This window comes from Carcharodon carcharias, chromosome 4, assembly GCF_017639515.1.
Source record: "Carcharodon carcharias isolate sCarCar2 chromosome 4, sCarCar2.pri, whole genome shotgun sequence".
In the NCBI taxonomy this organism is placed as follows: domain Eukaryota; kingdom Metazoa; phylum Chordata; class Chondrichthyes; order Lamniformes; family Lamnidae; genus Carcharodon; species Carcharodon carcharias.
Window position 1 is genome coordinate 96,756,994 of NC_054470.1, and position 20,962 is coordinate 96,777,955.

At 42.6% G+C, this 20,962-nt stretch overlaps 1 protein-coding gene across 1 annotated transcript in view; it reads left to right on the plus strand.

Moving 5' to 3' along the window:
• gldc (glycine dehydrogenase (decarboxylating)) overlaps window positions 1–20,962 on the plus strand; it is a 171,967-nt gene that overhangs the window by 53,176 nt on the left and 97,829 nt on the right. Inside the window, exons 4-10 of the mRNA XM_041185541.1 lie at window positions 2,415–2,579; window positions 7,221–7,298; window positions 8,141–8,288; window positions 11,051–11,247; window positions 17,919–18,015; window positions 19,177–19,282; window positions 19,363–19,502. Of these exons, the coding sequence (XP_041041475.1) occupies window positions 2,415–2,579; window positions 7,221–7,298; window positions 8,141–8,288; window positions 11,051–11,247; window positions 17,919–18,015; window positions 19,177–19,282; window positions 19,363–19,502 (931 nt within the window). The remainder of the gene's footprint in view (window positions 1–2,414; window positions 2,580–7,220; window positions 7,299–8,140; window positions 8,289–11,050; window positions 11,248–17,918; window positions 18,016–19,176; window positions 19,283–19,362; window positions 19,503–20,962) is intronic.

The following is a 20,962-nucleotide window of genomic DNA, read 5'->3' on the forward strand; positions in this document are numbered from 1 at the left end:
TTTTAAGGCATTCCAAAGGCCTCATTAAAATGGGCATAAATTGACATCAGTGAGTGGGAGGAATATGTTGCTCATTGTGCCATGTGGCGGCACCCCATCCAACAAGCTAAAACGCAGTAAGAAACTGACCATATGAACTCTACTGTGGAGAAAGGACAAATGCAGGAAAGGAGAGAGAAGAACCCTGACTCTATAACCAACGCCCCCCCCCCCCCCCAACACACACACACACACACACACACACACACACACACACACACACCAAAAAACCCTCCTTTCACAGAGCAACTCTTGTCCTCTTCGCCCAAAGGCCTGTGGCTCCAGGATTGGCCTGCTGGGTCACCTAAGGTCACACAAATCACAAAACCTGGCAGACATCATCCTTGTTTCGAGGGACTGACAATGCTTTGGAGCGACCGGTTTGCGTGGAAGCCTTGAACTCAGCAAAATCTCCTTGAGCATCTGCCACACCACTACCCATTAGACCTTAGCAACTTTAAACAACTCTAGAAAGCATCAAACACTTGTAGAGTCAAAGCATCAGCCAAAAGAAATCAATGAACAACTAACCTGTAAGTGGTGGTTGATCCCTTTAAATAGTGATGTGGGGGTTCCTTCCTGCTGTTGAATGCATGTTCAGCTGTGCAAAGTTAGGACAGGGCGTTAGCTGGAGCATTGAGCTCCAAAATGGCACCAAATCAGTGATGCTCGCTGACACCATGAGCTGTCTGCTCTGCTTTCTTCCAGCAGCCATTCACTATGCATTCATTAATGCCCTCACCAACATGCTTGTGCAAGCCATAATACCATTTCGGACATCTGGACCAAATAACGGGCACTGCTGACCTTAATCCCTTGCTGGCTATTTCAGTTGTGTACAAGCAAGCTATATTTAAAATATGTTGTTTTGGGAACGTGACTTCATGAGCAAATTTGAGGACTTAGGCTTTAAGTTGTAAAGAGCATTACATTATTGAAAATTGGAGAAAAGCAAGATTAAAAACATGACAACGTGCACTTTTAAGTTATGCTCAGAGACATATAATGGAGATTATTAGGTTAAACTAATTACAAGTAATTACAAGTGAATGCTAAATTTGCTAGATTTCAGTGAAGCTAGAAAACAAAATAAAGATATGCAGAATGGACACCCATTCAAACCAGTTTATGTTGGTTCGCAGTCTTGTGGAGCAGTGGTTGCATCCCTGCCTCTTGGCCGGAAGCTCTGAGTTCAAGTCCCACTTCAGGACTTGATGGCAATGGAAGCTGTATGTATAATGTGGCCAAACAGGTTGATAATTAGCCTGTAAATTCACCTCATGGCATAGTATGTGGTTAAGAGTGAGGGAGTTTCCTGATCAGCCATACTTGCAGAAGGCAATGGCAAACAACTGCAGTACTTTGCGGAGCATAATCATGGACCAACCTAATGGAAGTCCATGGTTGCCAATGCTCTTTTAGAGCATCGAACCTGAAGGAGGAGGAGTGCTGGCGAAGAAGCAGCTGGCTGAATAATTACTGAATGGAATTAAAGACAAGTTGGGAAAATGGTTTATTCTTGGAATGGAACTAGAGAAGAGTCATATAAAATAAAAACAGAAAATGCTGGAAAAACTCAGCAGGTCTGGCAGCATCTGTGGAGAGAGAAACAGTTAATGTTTTGTCATTTTGACTTTTCTTCACAGCTACAGAGAAGTAGAAATGTGATGGATTTTATACTGCTTAAGAGGTGGAGCAGGTAGAGCAAGAAAGAAGGTCAGTGATAGGTGAGAGCTAAGGGGAGATTGACAAAGATGTCTTGGAAAGTGAGTTTTTAGTGAACACCTTGTCAAACATGAGAAGGGAAATGGAAAGCAATGGAGGTGAACAGGGTGAAAGGCAAACGGAAATCCTGCTGGAGAGAAGAGCAGTACTTCAAGGTGGGCATCCCTGGAAGAGAAGTGGCAGTGGAGAAGTTATATTGGACTCAAAACTTTAACTCTGTTTCTCTCTCCACAGATGTTGCCAGGCAGGCTGAGTTTTTCCCGCATTTTCTGTTTTTATTTCAGATCTGCAGTAATTTGCTTTTATTAAATTGGCTTGTTCTTTGATCAATTTTACAGCTTTCGATACAGTGACATTTTTGCAAACTTTTTTTTGCCATATTCTTTCCTCAGTCAGGTGAGATAATATTTATAAAGTAAATGAATGTCAGTAAATTTGCCCTGTTATAGCATTGGGCTAACCACTGTTATGCTTTGGTTTCACTGCAAGCTTGGTGAACCACAAAAATCATGTTCAGGTCCCAGACTGCCTGAGAGTCAGGTCACTAGGAATTTGTCAGTTATAAAATAATGTGCATTTGTAGTAAAAACTATGGAGAAGTGATTTAAATCTTAAAACCAAAACAAGCATTTTCTGCATCTCTGTTTCAGGGTTACTCAGTACACCCCCTATCAGCCTGAAGTCTCCCAAGGCAGATTGGAAAGTTTACTCAACTATCAGACGATGGTGTGTGACCTCACTGGGATGGATGTGGCCAACGCCTCTTTATTGGATGAGGGAACAGCTGCTGCAGAAGCAATGCAGTTATGCCACAGGTGAGATTGTTTATTTTGTCCAATTTTTCCAATTTAAAGCTATTAACAGTGCTATTTGGCATCTCATTTTAGATTAGTTGATCCCCTGCAGCAATTGATGTGGGCCCACAAGGAAAGGGCTGCCAGTGAACCATTAAATCAGTGAAAAGAGTAATTTTAGCTTGATTTGTAGAAAGCTGTGATACCCTGTAACTGTGGCAGTCGGATCCCTCGGACTTATTTTAACTACAATAAATTTTGATCTGTGGCAAGCAGCTAGGCCTTGGGTCAAGACAGAGTTATGGAGGGAGTGGGAGGTTAAGATTGGGAAGGAAGGGCTTGGCAAGTTGGACTGAGTGAGGGGAGATAAAAGATATGACCCAAAGCTAAAGCCTAGTAATGAGGTTGGGAGAGGAAAAGGCTGCTCCTCACTGAGTTGGCTGAAACTGGGGATCAGGCAAGAGGTATGTGAGGAGTGCGCTTAAGAGGCTAGAAAGCCATCAAGGGAAGGGAATGTGCAGACTGGTCCATGACAACACTAATACTGCTCACTATCACGTTGTGCCTCAAACTAGTCAGATCACTCTGAGGGTGATAAAGTTAGCCTCTGTTGGCCTGAGCTTAAAGTAGCAAATTACACTCTTCAGAAGTCAAAAACCTCTTAAGTCTCTAGTTTCCTGTGTGTTCCCAGTTGTTGCCTGCACTGTGTTTGTTTGTAGTCAAAGGATCCAGTTCATTAAGGGTTAACCTGCGACTGAGTGCTGCTTAGGTCAAGCAGCGTAGAACTAGGTAGCAATATGTAAGAGCATGCAGGAGTGCTCTCCATACCTGTACTCTGTACTCTAAACATGTACGTAGTTCAGTAATGTTAATAAAGACGTCTTGGTAACTTCTAGAAGACTGCTTAATGGTGCCTCAGCAGTACACACCACAGGTATGTACACACCACAACCAATCAAAACATAGGCCTGAATTTTTCACTCATTGGGCACGTGCAATTGGCGGGCCTGGGAGCGGATGGGAAACGGGCCCCCGACCGCGATTTCATGCTGGCTGGCCAATTAACAGCCAGTCAACGTAAAATGTGAGGTGAGAAAGGCTCAGCGCTGCCAGTGGCAGGGGGGTGCGGGAAGGAGGCGGGCACTGATATCACTGCGGGTGCTGGGGAGCACTTCCACAGAATAAACGAAACAGCAAAAATTTTGCAAAATATGTCCATGCAGCACAATCAAGCTGCTGAAAGTGTACGTCTTTAAAAAATCAGTCCCCAGATATCTCTTTTTAATTTTGTTTCCCCACGGAGATTTCATCCTGCCCTGGATCGAGGTTTGAGCAAAAATATAAAGGCCGATTGGCCCATTTCCCAACCGTAACAGTGGACGGGCCATGAAAAGCCGCTTTCAATTGCCTCCTTAATGGGCTTAATTGTCAGTGGGTACACTTCCGACTGCCGCGCGCCTGCCAAGCGATCGGACGGGTTGGGCAAAAACCCGCCCACGGGATGTAAAATTCTAACCATGGTGGCAGCAGGAGATCAAAATCCACATCCTCTCTAAAAAGACTGAAGAAATCAAGAAAAGGACATCAGCAACAAATTTCCACTCGAAAGAAACCTCACTGAAAAAGCAAGAAGCTGAGAAAACTCACTGGAAAAGCTCCAGAGGCAGAAGATTCTGGCAGCAGAAAAAAAGGCAGAAGTTAAGCTCAAACTAAAGTCTCCACTGGATCCCTGTGGAAGCAGCTTCAACAAAGCAAAGCTAGCAGCCTGCAGGGTGAGATATAACCTTTATGATTTTCCAGGAAAGCCAGTCTTGTGAACTATTTTTTTAAAAAAATGTCAGTCGTCACTAGCTCAACCTCCAATTTGGCACCCCCCTCCTTGCGGACCCCAAGTCTGGAGCGCAACAAAAGTAAAAAAAAAAGCTTTGAACATGCAGAAACCCCCGTTTTAAATGAACATCCAAGTGTCACGCAAAAACTTTGGCTTCCCAGACTTATGCGTGACCTGACCTGCGGCCATTTTGCAGCTTCTTCCTCCTCCTGGCCTATTGTCGCCATTTGAAAAGTCGCGCCAAAATTCGGAAGTGCATGAGCAATACTGGTGGCACCATTTTGAAATCCTTTGATCTCTGAAAGGGATATTCACACTTCAAAATTTTGCAACCATGGATCACAATTCTTCATTGCCACCCCCAATGTGCCTTACCTATAGACTAGACCAATCTCACAATTGGAGTAATTGGAGAAAATGGTTCCTCAGATATAGCACAGCTGCAGGATTAAATAAAATGTAGGAGACAGGACAAGTTAGCAAATTACTTTATTCAGTTGGGCCGATTGCAGATGATATCATTGCCAGGCAAGCCATAGATAAATCATCTGCTAAGTTTGAAGATGTTTTAAAATCTTTTGACCTCTTTTTCAACCTGTGATCCAACAAGATCTTGGAATGTGCCAAATTTAACAGGTGGATCCAGGGCCTGACCTGGGGAACCTGTCGATTCCTTTATCAACGATCTCAACTGCATGGCAGAAAGATGTGAATATGGAGATCTGAAATCAGAACTCATTCGAGACAGAATTATGGCGGGTGTTGCAGACGATTTGCTCTCTGATCTTCTCCAAGCCAAGGAGGACCTCACGCTCGACAAGGCTGTCCAGCTAGTCAGGCGGTCCGAGCTGCGAGACCAACGTTGGATCATCCTTAGAGGCGAGAGCACCTTATGGGGTAGAAGCCACACCTCAGTCCACCACACCCAGCCACAGAAGCGCAGAGGTCATCCAAGCCAGGGTAACCCCCCTTATCTCCCTGCCAAATGACCATCCAGCACTGTGGGGCGAAGCACACCCACAGGAAGGACCAATGTTCGGCCAGTGCTGCCAAATGCTTCCACTGTCAGAAACAGGGACACTTCAGCAGATTATGCCAGTCACGCCCTCCGCACTGTGTGGACAGTCTCAGAGCCATCCGCAAAGTCGAGACTACCAACCCAGAAGACACAGCCCTTCTTCCTGGGCGACATCAGACGATGGAAGCTCCTCCTTCTGGAACCCAGACATCTCAGTCAATGGCCATCTAACCAATTTCAAATTAGTTTCCAGCGCCAGAGTGACCCTGTTATCGGACGAAGAAGCATGGCTCCAAGGCCATTAGGTTCAAACCACGGACACCCCACTCTACAGTGCAGGGGGAGTCCAACTCCCGGTCATTGGTATGATTTAAGAGCTATTAAGGTATGACGACAAACAGGTCACAGAAGTTATGTACATTGTATGAAATCAGCCCTTTTCACTCCTAGTAGAGAACCCTGCGTAGCTCTCGACCTGCTTCAATCGGCAAGAAGTGTAAAGACAACCACAGTTCCCACGCAGCCTGAAACTCGTCCTCCCGAAAGCCCAATTACAAAGCAGCAACCCAATGCTGACTTTGTTTATAATCTCTCTTCCCTGTTTGCGGAGCACACCTGCTCTTCTCCTTTTCAGGTCCCCAACTGAACCAAGGCTAACCCACAGCACAGGAGGTTATTACAGTATCCCCAGTGGAGGTGACACCAGAGTCAGAACGACTTCCAGAAGAGCCTCTGCCTCCAACAGCGACCACGGTGCAGTCGGTTGAGATGACAACCTACACACAGCCCCAGCAACTACCAACCAGCAACCAGCGTGATAAAACCACAGAGCCCACTGCAACCAAGCAGCTGCTGATGCAAACACTGTCCCACAAAGGTGGTCTGCCTCTACACTCTTCTTCCATCCACAGGACAGCTCCCCCTCAACCCCAGAAGATTTTCAGATGCCGGAAAAGGCAACAGCAGAAGAAGAAGAAGAAGAAGAGATGCAACCGACAGCTGGATGGACACCATTCCTGTCCACCCAGAAAGAAATGACCACCACTCATGGTGCCAAAACACCGCCGCAGCACCCTGACCGACCAGGCGTGGTACTACATTCATCAATGGTAGAAGAGCATGAAGCCATGTCTGCACCCGGCTCTAATCAACACCAAGATTAACGGCCCCTAGACACTGCCACTCTCCCAATCTTACGACAAATGGGGTGTGAAAAGGGTACAAGACCTCCAGACTGCCTCACACCCTGATTTCTAAGACTTGAAAGGGAGAGGTGGGTAGTATGAACTCCGTTAATGCATGCTGTTAATGTTGTAATGTTAATCATGAAATGGCTTAGGGTTAGAGTAGTTATAGTTGCAACACCAAATTTAGGTACACAAGCCTTATGACAACACAATTCTTAAATCAAACTGTAAGTAACTATTGTCAGCCAATATCCAGGGGATAATGATTTGGGGGGAGATGTACTAGAAGGATCCAGTACATTAATGGTTAACCTGGTACTGAGTACAGTACTACCCATCAGTGATGTGAGAAGGCACCTGACCTAACGTTTAGATCAGCAGTGCAGAGCTAAGTAGCAACATGTAAGGACATGCCATGGAGTCCTCTCCAACCCTTTACAAAGCTCAGTAATGTTAATAAAGGCTTCTTGGTAACTTCTACAGGCTGCTTAATGGTGTCTAAGCAGTACACACCATGGGTAGTGACAATCCAACAAAACAGTGTTGACCCACGATCAATGCCAAATATTTAAAAATTAAAAATTGCTGCCTATTAATATACATAAATATTATCTTTTTCTGCTTAGACACAACAAGAGAAGAAAGTTCTTTGTGGACGCTCGTTGTCATCCTCAAACAATAGCTGTTGTGCAGACAAGAGCAAAGTAAGTGAATAGTTTAATTCTGTGTATTTTATACAAGTTACCTTCTTCCTTTCCCTCCCAAAAAATCTTTCCCTGATTATTAAGTGAAACATTTAGTAAATGTAGATTGATGTTGATTTAAAACTCAATAAATTTGTGTGAAATCAGTTTTTTTTTTATATATACAAACATCACATTCAAAGACCAGTACTGTATTTGCAGCGCTATGATGAAAGGGTGGGGGTGTGGGATTAGCTGAGTTGCTGTTGCAGAGAGCCGGCACAGACACAATGGGTCAAAAGGCTGTGCTATGACCATTCTACGATCCTATGAAACCAGCTAATCCAGAATGTTGTGGCATGTGCCCTCCCACATAAAATTCTGCAGGCTCACTTTCCATCTAATTGCCAAGCTCCACTGTCTTCAAATGTCTTTATGGCCTGCCTTCACCTTCTCTGTGGAACCTTCTGTAGCCCCATCCATGTCTTCTGACCAGTTTATTTCTTGTTCCTTAGTTCCTTCCCTCCTTCAAAAATTTGCTATTCAGTTGCCGTCCTGGCCTCTGGATTTCTTATCTGCTTTGCATTGCTCTGTTCCCCCTCCTCTCCACCCTTAAAAGCCCCCTAGAAATGTAGCCCTTTGATAGCATTTGAACCACAAACTTTTTTGTTGGCGTCCACCTATTTGCCTTGTTAAACCTTGTAGAACTTACTTCTGTGCGAGAAGTGCGTGATAAATGTAAGTTGTTGTGGATGGTACGAAAGATTTGATTATTAAATTGGTCAACATGCATGAGAGCAGCAAGCCATCTTTATAATGATTTTTATTTGATTTTCTTTTTTACAATGAATCTATTTTTCCAGTTACATAGGAGTTACAACAGAGTTGAAATTGCCCCACGAGATGGATTTCAGCAGGAAAGATATCAGTGGTGTACTGTTCCAGTATCCAGACAGTGATGGAAGGGTTGAAGACTATGCTGAACTTGTTGACCTAGCACATCAAAACGGAGTGAGTGAAAGAAGTTGGGAGTTATTTTGGTGAAAGGGTGAAAACGGGCACTGAATGGGTGCTGTGCTAAGATATGCCCATTTGAAAGCCTGGTTTTCACGATAGTTTTGGGGCTAATCATTGAATGCTGTGATTTAAATGTGCTGGGGAGGTGCTAGGGTAGGTTTGGCATTCAAGCGCCGATTAGAAGCAATTTTCGTGGAGCTTTTATATAGCCTGCTCTCACCACTTCCACTGAAGGTGTGGAGTGTGCTGGCTGACGCACACCAGAATGCTTCAAGATGGCTTAGGGAGAGAGAGGGAGGGTGTACAGTTTCATGGGTGCAGCACTAGAGATAATAGTGGAGGAAGTCCAGAGGAAGAGAGATGTCCTGTACCCGAGAGAGAAGGATGCCAGCTCCCCCCGCCCACTCTCCTCGTCCTTGCCCCTGCAGCAGCTGATGCTGTCCTGCCTGGTCTTATCACCTTTCTTCTTTCCTCATCTAGACTGAGGGATCCCTTAGCAAGATGCCCATGACCATCTCCTAATGACTCCTCTAAAGTATAATAGCACAGAATCCATTCTCTATGTGCAGTTTGCAGGAAATTTTTAGAATAAATGTTGACAGAGTGTTGGTGAAGTCTTGATATTGTGTCCCAGAAAGTTTCCCCATGTGTCTTAAAAGTCCTCTTCAAGCCTCCAGTAGTAAGTGAACAGTAAAAGCTGAGCATCCTCAGCAATCTGTTCAGCTGGTCTCTGTTAAGAAAGGCTCTTAATCAAAGTGCTGGACACCAAAATGCTGTGCAGCCTCATTAGTGAGGACCAGCAAGGAATTTAGTTGTTAAGCCATTAACAATCATCCGGTACCAATAAAATCCTTAACAACCCTCCATTCCACGTACCTTGCATGTGTTCCAACTCCTTTACCAAGATAGTGTCTTGCGCTAAATGCTGAATAAACTGGCACTGCAGCCCACAACCTCATGTTGGCCACCTCCAAGGCTCTTTAGCATCTAAAGGATCCTGGATGAAATCTCCCTGTCAGCTTGATGCTAACAAGCATATAGAATGGTTCTCACCGGAGCAGCAACTCCTTTGTGCTGAAAGTGTTATAACCTGTTATAGGGTGTCTTAATTTTGTATTCACTGTAATAAAGTAGCCCACATTAGTAACATATAGTCAGGTTTCGGCTTTGCATTGCCGGGTCATAAGTTCAGTACTAAGATCTTTCTGAAAGAAAAGAAAAGCTTGCCAACACAGCCAAATGTTAGGACAAACATTCCCACATTGCAAATAATTTATTGCATATATACGTGGGATGGGGAAGGTGCAACATGAAACAATTCAACATGTTGTTTCCCACATAGAGATAATGTGATCGGAACAATCCAAAATTGAATTCAATGTACAATGTACAGCTCTAAAAATTCATAAAATATTCGCAAGGTAGAGATGCCTGGGATAACAGTTTTAGGTTAGTTCTTTTTTAGGTCCAAAAATAATGTCTGAAAATGCAGAAGGAGCTTGAAAAAAGCAAATGCCTGAGGCAAGATTTGGATATTTTTAAAAAACAAAAACAAAACCTATCTGGTTCACTAATGTCCTCTAGGGAAGGAAATCTGCCGTCCTACCTGGTCTGACCTACGTGTGACCCCAGACCCACATCAATGTGGTTGACTCTTAATGGCCCTCTCAAATAGCCTAGCAAGCTACTCAGCTCAAGGACAATTAGGGATGGGCAACAAATGCTGGCCTTGCTAGTGACGCCCACATCCCATGAAAGAATTTTTTAAAAAGTCAAGATTGTACTATTCATAGTAAATTATAACTATTCAAACCCCAAGGCTGCTCATAAAACTTGAGATAATCCATAATCTAGCCAAGGATCATTATTCCAAACCCGAGTGGAAAATATTAAGTAGATCAGGTGATTGTGTAAACATTGTGAATTATTACGCTTCAGAATATAAAGTGGTGATCTGCATTCCTTTGCAGTTCCTAATAATTTTTTAAAATTCTTTCACGGGATGTGGGAATCACAGGCTAGACCAGCATTTGTTACCCATCCCTAATTGTCCGTGAGAACGTGGCGGTGAGTTGTTTTGTTGAACTGCTGCAGTCCATGTGGTGTAGGTGCACCCAAGGTGCTGTTAGGGAGGGAGTTCAGGATTTTGACCCAGTGGCAGTGAAGGAACGGCGATTATATTTCCAAGTCAATAGTGGTGGATCTCATGAGGTTCATTTCTCCACACCAGTACCACTGGTAGCTAATACCTAGTTTAATCAGGGAGTGTAAGGAGGGACCAAGACAGTGTAATGGCAGCTGTGTCACCTTTCCAGGTGACAAGGTTGGGCTGAGGAACTGTCATGGTGGCTCTAACCATAGAATGTGGTGGGGGTTTATTGTACATTGCTACTGATCATTTTTTATTTTAATGAGCTGATCAATTCAAAAGCAGGTAAAAGAGTTCCAGAAACGTAACCAAACAGAAAGAAGAAAATGACACATTCAAAAATTTTGTTATCGAGATATTCTGTACCGGGCCATTCTACGCCAAGGCTGAAATGGCTTGATGGTACCTAAGTGACTAAGTGTGCCATTTGCTAACACAAAAACCTCCCCTCCAGATTTACATAAATACTTGACAAAAAGTGCAAATGAGAAGACTTTGCAATATTAAAGTAAATCAGAGTCAATACTCCTCCCCACTCCTACAAAAAAAAATTATGTTTAAAAGGCTGTGTTTTTACATCTGTACCATCTTTTTCTTTACTTTTCAGGCCTTGACATGTTGTGCAACTGATCTCTTGGCTTTGTGTGTACTGAGACCTCCTGGAGAATTTGCTGTAGACATTGTACTTGGCAGCTCACAGAGGTTTGGTGTGCCGCTTTCCTACGGAGGGCCACATGCTGCTTTTTTTGCCGTCAAGGAAAACCTTGTAAGACTGATGCCAGGAAGAATGGTAGGGGTTACCAGGTATGAAAATACATGTCGATGATGGGGACAGTACCAAATTTGTGGCTCAAACTAACTTTACCTTGTTCCTGTTAAATCTTATAAAGAGGAAAATTCAGGAGGCAAGTGGACTATCTAGAGATCTCTACAGAATATGGGCTTTTAAGGTCATGGTGGGGACATAATGGTGTTTGTTTGTGATGCCTTCACAGTTGATCAACCTGCTGACACTCTCTGCTTAGGGCTGTGCATGTGGAATAGCCACAAGAGTGATTTACTAAAGGGCTGCCAACATCCCGAATCACTTCCTTCAAAAGAAGAATTAGAAAAGGCGGTTCAGCCAGGCAGGTTTGCAGCAAGTATTATTGGGACTGCTTGTTTGTGCTACGTTAAGATAAATACAAAGTGCTAGGAGATTGCCTGCCTTCTTCTGACAGTGGTAAGCTTATCTGTTGATCATAAACAATATTTCCATTGCCTATCCTCACTAAATTGCTGGTAATACCTACCAAAGGAAACTGAAGGAATTTTTATTTTATATTGAAGGGAACATCAAAGTGCTTGTTTCTTTCTTCCAGATTTAGCTCACTCTTCAAGAACTTCTACACCTCCTCTGTTATGTTCCTGGATTGACATTAATGTGTGCATGTTAATATTCACAGAAAAGTCAGGGAAGTGTTGTTTAATTTTAAACTTGACAGGTCTTTAAAAAATTCTTTCACGGGATGTGGGTGTTGCTGGCTAGGGCAGCATTTATCACTCATTGCTAATTGCCCTTGAGAAGGTGGTGGTGAGCTGCCTTTTTGAACCGCTGCTGTCCATGTGGTGTAGGTACACCCACAGTGCTATTAGGAAGGGAGTTCCAGGATTTTGACCCAGTGACAGTGAAGGAACAGCGATATATTTCCAACTCAGGATTGGTGTGTGACTTGGAGGGGATTTGCAAATGGCGTTGTTCCCATGAGTCAGCTGCTCTTGTCTTTCTAGTTGGTGGAGGCCACAGCCTTGGAAGGTGCTGTTGAAGGAGGCTTGGTGAGTTACTGCAGTGCATCTTTTAGATGGCACACACTGCTGCCACTGTGTGCCAGTTATGAAAGGAATGGATGTTTAAATTGTTGGCTATTTCGTACTGCATGTTGTTGGGCCTCTAGAGTAAAGGGGTTTCAAGAGTTTCCTCAAAATTGAAAATGCTGACACTGTAAAAGGAAGTTGAATCCTTGGTCTGCCTTCCAGAGATCATTATAAAGGAGCTTTGATGGTGACATTAGCTATCTGGGTGCAAAATACAAAGTCACATTGCCCTAGGTCACATTTCATATGTGCCAGCATGGTCCTAAACTGCACGCTGAGAAGATTTCAGGTTCACTTACTGGATTTGAGTTAGCTGATCTCAACGGCAGAATTGCTAAGCACGCCTGAGCAAGGGAGAGACAAAATCAGTCTGGGTTACACATTCTGATGGCTATCAAGTGACTTCTGGTGGGAAATACAAATGTGTCTGAATTTGGAGCAAGATTAGGAACAGATTTGTCTTTCAAGATTGAAAAGCCATCCTGCACCCACTCTTGAGGGTTTTGCATGAAAAATGGCTTGAATATGGCTGAAGTTTTTCATCTTGTACTCATCAGGACAAACACAAGAATACCAAATTTCAAATGATCACAACAATTTATACTGCAGAAGAAAATGGTGCTGATCAGTTGACAAGTTGGCTCTGATTGGCCGAGGTGTGGCCATGGAGAAAGCAATGGGGAACTATAGACTCCCCAAGTTCCTGGGTAATTCAAAAAAGGCACAAGACTTGAACGTGTCCTTTTGTTTACAGAGAACTGGTCCTTTTGTATGAATCTATGTCACTTCCAGCAAGCGTAACTGAGCCATGTTATGAGTTTGACTGATTATCTTAAATTGATTGTTAGTGTAGCTATTAGCACACTCAAGATTGTTCAGCAAATTTGTAACAAGGCTTATTTATGCTTGTAACATGTCTCTCTTTTCAACAATATTCAAGTTCTGTATTACCAAGCAACTGTGTTGACTTCTCGGACGAGATACAAGAGAATTCAATTTCCTGGAATCCATACCCCACCATGTGTCAATGCTTTCAGCAAAGGAGGGGACAAAACTGGAGAAATAAAATTAGATGAAATCCCTGCATCTCACCCTCTTTTTTCTCTCAGTGAGCATGGCAACCTTCTTCTTTGTATTTTCCCAAATGTAGCAGAGAAATAAGGACATAAGAGATAGGAGCAGCAGTAGGCCATACGGCCTCTTGATCCAGCTCGACCATTCAATAAGATCATGGCTGAACTGATGTTGCCTTAAACTCCACTTTCCTGCCTGTCCCCCATAACCCTTGACTCCCTTGTCAATTAAAAATTTGTCTAACAGAGGCCTGAACATATTCAATGACTCAGCTTTCACTGCTTGCTGGGAGAGAGAATTCCAAACATTGAAAACCCTCTGAGAGAAGAAATTCCTCCTTTTCCCTATCTTAAATGGGAGATCCCTTATTTTGAAACTCTGCACCCTCGTTCAAGTTTCCCCCACAAGGGAAAACATGATATTCTTTTTACAGATCAAGCAGGCTAGAAAGCAGTGACATAGCTGGAGCTTGGTAATGGAGAGAGGAAGAAATGGATGAAGGGAGTGAGGAAATGAAAAAGAATGGCGTGTGAAGAGGGGTGGTGGCAGGGGGCTAGTTTGCCTTCAGTAAGGAAGGAGCAATTTTGTCTATGTCCTCAGTGGGCATGGAGTGTAAGGCCAGTTTTGTCCTTGTTAGGAATGGGGAGGGATGAGTTTCCCCACAGTAAGAGGGATTTGGCCGAAATTCTGCTGTGAAAAACATGAGGGGTTAGTATCTGAATTACTGCTCAGTAGTGCTGAAGGGGATGACGGTAGTTACAAATTTTAGTATAATAGATCCCAGACAACAACCCAAAAAATATTTGCTACAAACTTGCCTGGTTGAATCTTTTGTCCATCAATAGCTGAAACCTCTTTATCTTGTGTAAACAAACATTGTGAAATTGACAGCTTGGATCAGAGAGCCAGAGCTGAATATCAAGCAATGTTTTCCTGAGGCTCAGGTGCTTTCAATCAAGCCTCATTATGTGTTCTTGGCTGAGAGCCCCAAAATCCATTAGGCTGTTGAAACCCCTGAGCCCCAGGGAAAACATTGCTTGTGTTATGATGTGACAGATGGTATTTGCCAGGGTAACCAAATCCACAAGGGCCATGCTATTACAATGATTTTGCAAGCTTGGCCTAAATAGCCAAGTGGTTATGGTACTGGGCTTATAAGATCAAGAGTTCAAATCTCACAATGGCAAAACTATGAAACAATGTAACTTCATCTGAAAAACTGATAGAAATGTGTTTGTACACGAAAGAGTTACAACGATTTTGCAAATTGCATTTATTACGAGAAGGCTTGTGCACTGAAGTCAGAAGTAATGAGTCCACTGCCACCTTTAGGGATTTTAAAGATTAAAATAAAACATTTATTAAGAAAAGAACAAACTTAAACACACACACAAGGGTTTTATGTCTCACAGGCGGGTGTGTGCCCAACCCGATCAGGCATAAAATCACACACTATGATGTCGGGCGAGCGTCCGGACGTCATCACGCACTCGCGCGATCTTTTGGTTGTGCCGACAATGAAGAGGCCTATTAAGCCCCTTAATCAGGTAATTAATCTGAATTCTTCACTGCCTGTCCAACCGTTCGGTTGGCAGGCGGGCAAGTCGGCCAGGCGACCTTTGGATTTTTTATGAAACCTCATCCATGGGTGGGATGAGGTTCCTCGAAGTAATTTAAAAAAAATAAAAATATTTAATCATCATTTTAAATTTGTCCCTCTTCATGTGACTGAGTCACATGTGGGGACATGTTTCTGTCGTTGTTTAACTGTTTATTTTTGTGTCCACAATTCTTCAGCTCCCTGAGGCAGCTCTGTGCCCTCAGGGAGCTTTCAGCATATGCTCCCCAAGCTCATGCACAGACTTCTGCAGTCGCACTCCTCCCACCCTCACCCCAGTAGCACTGAACTCCTCAGCGCACTTTTCACGCTGGCTGGCCGTTAATTGGCCAGCCAGTGTGAAATCGTGGTTGAGGCCCAATCGCAGGCTGCGAACCATTTCGCAGCTACTCCCTGGCCCATCCGCCACCTGATGACCGGAAAATCCTGGCCAAGATTACAGCTACACGGTTATAACAGTTCCCAAAATTTCTACTTGAACAAACTCTCAACTACACACCCCCTTTAAGGCAACAGTCCAGATAGGTTCCAAATTTATAAAGTCATCCAGCAATTTTACCACAAGTACCCATTGGACAATGGAATTCCAATGGCTTTCAATACAACTTTGGTTACTGGTACAGCAAACTTCTGCAGTGTGGCTAGAGGCTTTTCCACAAGTTTGTTTCACACAGTCACCTTTCCAGATCTCACACAGCCGCACCTCGCACAGCTTTCCATCCTTCTTTAAATATATTTCTCCCTTTTTTTACCTGTAAATCCCATTGTTTCAACCTGTCTTTAGAAGTTACTTTTCCCAGAATATACAAGTCTTTCATGTTATCATTATGGCCAGCACTTATGGGAAAAATCAACATAATAACTTTGCCTTATTTATCTTGCCAGTTATAAACCTTTTCCATGTCCCTTTGAAAATCAAACACTTCACTTATCTAAAAATGCTTATTTCATTCACACTGTATCTGCTGACCTCACCTTAGCTTTACTCATCTCTAATTCAAATGTCTGTTTTACACTTAGCTTCTTTTGATAATTTAAACCTTATAGTCTAATTATCTCTAGTTTAGTTAAGTTAGCCCCATATACAAAACCATACACACACACATATAAGCCTGTTTTAAAGTTTCCTACAGTAATATTCAGAAAAACATGATAGTTCCTTGACACTTGGTTGACAGCTCTGGCTGTCTGATGTATGCTGTCAATTTCAGTGTTTATTTACACAAAATAAAGAGTGTTCAGGTGCTTGCAATTTCTGGTATTGATACTTTAAAGGGTCTGAATGATTGAATTTTCCCGATTCCCTTACCTGCATCGAAGATGAAAATCCACCAGTACGTCACCAGTTGGTTGTTTTATTACATTAAAGGCACTACACCATTATAAATTGTTGCTGTAGGTGTTCAGAATGAGGCTTTGTTGCTGTGTGATATTTACATACAAGAAATATTGGTGTGTTAAAACGTCTCATCTTTATAACATGAATATTGAAAAGACAAGCTTCCTATTTGTGTTTTTCCTCAAGATAATGTATATGACTTTTAATTGCAAAGTTAAGAGAAATTGTATGTGATCTCTAAAGTTCACTTTACAAAATTGTAGTGATTGTCTGAAATCTACTAATATATGATGTTAGTTACAAACTGTCATTGGCTCTTTCAGAGTTGGGAAAATAACCTTTCAAATATATTTTTCATTATCTGAAATACTACCAAAAGGTATATTTTTAGCAGGCCATGAAAAATTGTACATTAACTTGGCACCATTTTGAATGGAAATAGTTCAAAACCTGGAATTGCGTACTGCAAATAAATTTGTCTTTCACCCTGTAAGATGCCGCGTGGGGCATTGGGCTGTAAAAGTTATTTTTAATGACCTCAAATGAGAAAACCTTTACTTTCATTTTGGGAAAAAAATACCTTTAAATTATCTATTTTAAATAAACCATTGACGTTGCTCATTGTAATTTCACCCCTCAAGCCTGTTCCAGTTATTTAGGTAATTTATCCGTTTACCATTACTCCTCCATCACAAGGTTGTGTTTGCTGTCTCTCTATTATTTACACAATGGGCCATAATATGCCGGAAAAATAATAGCGAGTTTAATGGACACGTTATTAATGTGTAAATTTCCTAGTTACTTGTGTGGATGGAGCAATACTCATGACCTGTGAGTCGCCATAAATTGCAGAACGACTTGGGCCACTCCGCAATTCCCCACATGGAAATGGCAGCTTGCCCTAACCTCCCCCCCTCCATGTGTCAAAATATTGCTGCATTAATTACTAATTAAACTCACTGCAGAAAGTTAGGGCAGGTATTTAACAGCATAAGGAACTGTATGATGTAATTTATATTCCTGGAATGCCATGTAAACTCTCTGGCCCAGAAAAGGAACAATTAAAACTGTCTAACCTCAATCCCGCAGGTAGTAAGTTGTTTTTTTGGATTTTTAAAGTTTAAAATTAATATGTAAAATTTGTTTTCTTGTTTCTTTGTCTAATTTTTCTTCATTAATCCAATCTTTCTTTCCCTCTATTTAATCCTTTTCCTGTACCCGATTTGATTCTACTTCACCCTAATTTCCTCTTTCCTCTGTTTCTTTCTGAATCCTTTAATCTCATTGGTTAAGGAGAAAGATTGTTGGTCCCATCGTTCACCAAAGTCCCAGATGCCCCGTTGCTGCTGTCATCTCGCAGTTCCAGCAGTTTACGATTCAGAAAATCTTCAAGCTGAAGGGTGAGAAAGAAAATCGAACAAATGGGAGCACACTGCAGCAAGTTCTGGACCAATGCATTACTTAATTACCTCATCTAGTTTGATATATTCTGAAAGTTTTTTCTTGAGAAACAAGTACTACAGTGAAGATGTAGTATCTAAGTCATTTCTGCTCTAGGTTTATTCTCTGGTTTTGCTTTGTATTATTCAGGGATGCTGCAGGAAAGGAGGTATATCGTCTAGCACTACAGACAAGAGAACAACACATCAGGAGGGACAAAGCTACCAGCAACATTTGCACAGCTCAGGTAAAACCAACAGCATCAATACTTTCAGCACTAGCTGGTTGACAGGATTGAAATAAGACTTTTGTATTCAATTACCCCCACAATAAACAATGACATCTTATTAGCTTTCATATTTACTTGCTGCACCTGCATACTAACTTATTGCAATTCATGCACCCCAGATCCCTCTGTATCTCAGAGCTCTGCAATCTCTATCTATTTAGATAATGTGCTTCATTACGTGCTTTTCCACTTAGGAAAACGGGCTTGCAACAAAATTCAAAGTTCATGCTTTACATTTTTCTAATATTTCAAAACAAATTTATATTTATTTTCAAAGCTTTATACTGCCTGCACATTATTTTTTGAGTCACAGCTGTGGAGAAGCAGCCAAACAGCAAGGCCTGACGTATATTGTGAAATTGCTCATCTTGTCTGACAAAAAAGCTGGGTGTTTCTTTGGGGAGGGGCATATTACACAGAGAAAATGCTATTATGTATGATTTCCTTTGTTTTGTTAATGTCTTTGTTAGATCCACATCCCCATGCCCTCTAAGGAGTGAAACCTGCTGTCCTTACCTGGTCTGGCCTAGATGTGGCTCCAGATCCACAGCAATGTTGTTGATTCTTAACTGCCCTCTGGAATGCCCTACCAAGCCACTCAGTTGTGTTCAAGATGCTGGGTCAGCGGCAACATCTCAAGGGCGATTAGGGATGGGTTATAATTGCTGGCCTAGCCAGTGACACTCCTATGACATGAATGAATTTAAAAAAAACATTTCTTCAGCTCTCCTTTCTTCTTTGTATTGGTGTATTTTGTTGGCTGATTATTTTAGATTGCTTATTTTCAATGCCTTCAGTTGTTTTCACTGGAAGTTATCACATCTTTTGTGTTTGGAGCATTGCCCGTTTCTCAAGTGAATTTGAGCTGGCAAAGTATATGAGGGACGCTGCAATGTACATAAACATGGGCTGAAATATGACATTCCCAAGAGTGTGGACAAAATGCACACAAGATCCAATGTTTTTGTATATGGATCTTTAGAATTTTATATTGAATTTGTAGTTGGCATGTTTTTTAGATAGGATCGTGACACAGACTTCTTTCTGACAAAACAAATTTTCTATTTCTTCCATTTCTCTTGAAACATATATTTTTAATGCCTTTCCTTCTAATTTTAGGCACTTTTGGCCAACATGGCCGCAATGTTTGCTATTTATCATGGCCCTAATGGACTGAAACACATTGCAAAGAGAGTACACAATGCTACTTTAATTTTGGCTGAAGGTAAGACTTATTAATGGAAGTAAAATTTTATTTTAAATCTGCCACTAAATGCAATTCTGACCTAATCTCTTCTTAATCAGGTTTGAAACGTGCTGGGCATAAAATACAGCATGAATTATTTTTTGACACACTGAAGATCCACTGTGGTGTGGCGACCCAGGAGATAGTTAGCAAGGCTGCCCAACGGCAGATGAACTTCCGAGGATATGGTAGTTGTATGGTGAGTTAACTTTTATGTGGTATTGCCTTCTATTGGACAATTTTAAACAGTTCTATCAAGCTTCAAAATTTGAATATCGTGCCCTTTCTAGAAAAAGACACAGGTTGATTCCTGACTATTACTTAGTAGGCTAATGCATTACCTAATGTGCTTCCAAGCCAGAGTAGATTTGGGGCTGGATTTTCCCTGCAGGCTTCTGAATCCTGCTGTCCAGCTCAAATGTAGTCAGGAATTAACTTCGCAATGTGTGGGAAACGTTTGCTCATTGTGATTTTTCCCTGGAACGGCCAATTAATACTGAGAAGACTGACTCACTGCCCAATTACAGGCAGTGGGTGGGCTTTCGAAGATGGAGGGCCAATCAGGCTTGGAAGCAGCAGCAGGGTGGCATATGGTAAGCAAGGGAGATGGTGCCTCAAAATGAAGGCGCCCTCTCTCCAACTTTATATAATTTGGAATAAAAAATGGCCTTTGCAGCCAGGACACCACTGTTGGTGGGGTTGGGGGGGCAGTGGGCTTCCCTTTTCAGGCAGCCTGTGGCAGCTGCTGCACTTAGGCAGGCAGGGAGAACCTCTAAGCCTGCCTGGAACTTTGGCCGTCCTGTCTGCGGCCAGGAGGACACCTGTAGGTGGCTAAACTGGAAATTGCTTCCCTCGCCTCCAGGAAACCCAGAGGCCGACTGGAAAATCCAGTTGGTCTCTTTCAGTTAGCGTTAAGTGGCTGTTTTTAGCGAAATTGGTTACCTGCTGATTGTCCTGTTTCCGCCCGCCCTCCATCCCATCTCTGGGAAAACGGCCCGAGGGTGGAGTGGAGGTGGGGAACCAGCACACAGGCCGGCAGGGCGATTTTTGGCACCCATCTGCCTCCCTCTCTGACCCCTGTGGGGGCTCAGAATCAGGCCCTTGAACTCTTGTCTGCATTGCTTTAGCTGATCTCAGACAGGCTAGCAGGACAGTGAAATTAGTCTCAGTGTCCCCTGACATGGGAGAGGAAAAGAAACTCAGCCCGGGGTTCCTCCCGTCTTTTCCGCCTCTCGCTGCTCGCTTTGTTTCCACATTGAGCTGTCTGTCTGTAACAGGTGCTCGGTGTAACTTCCATGCAAAATGTTAATTAGGCCCAACTGCTAGTGCAAACATTTACAAGTCTTCTTTTCCTCTTTAAAGCAATTGCCTGTATTTACATAGTCTGCATGTATAGTTTTGGGAAACATAGGACTGTAGCTTTAAGAATAATCCTGTGTTGTAAGATCACATGATCTGTGTAAACTAATGTGTCAACAGCACAAGGAACCTCTACAGGGGAATTCTTCTTTAGTTGTGGAGTTTGATGCACCCATGGGGTTGCTACCGCTGTCTTGTAAATAAAGTCAAACGTTTTCACGAAGAAAAGTTGTCTGAAGGTCAACTCTATAACAAACTGGTGACGAGGATAAATCAGATTCAGTGCTGTACCTCGCCCAG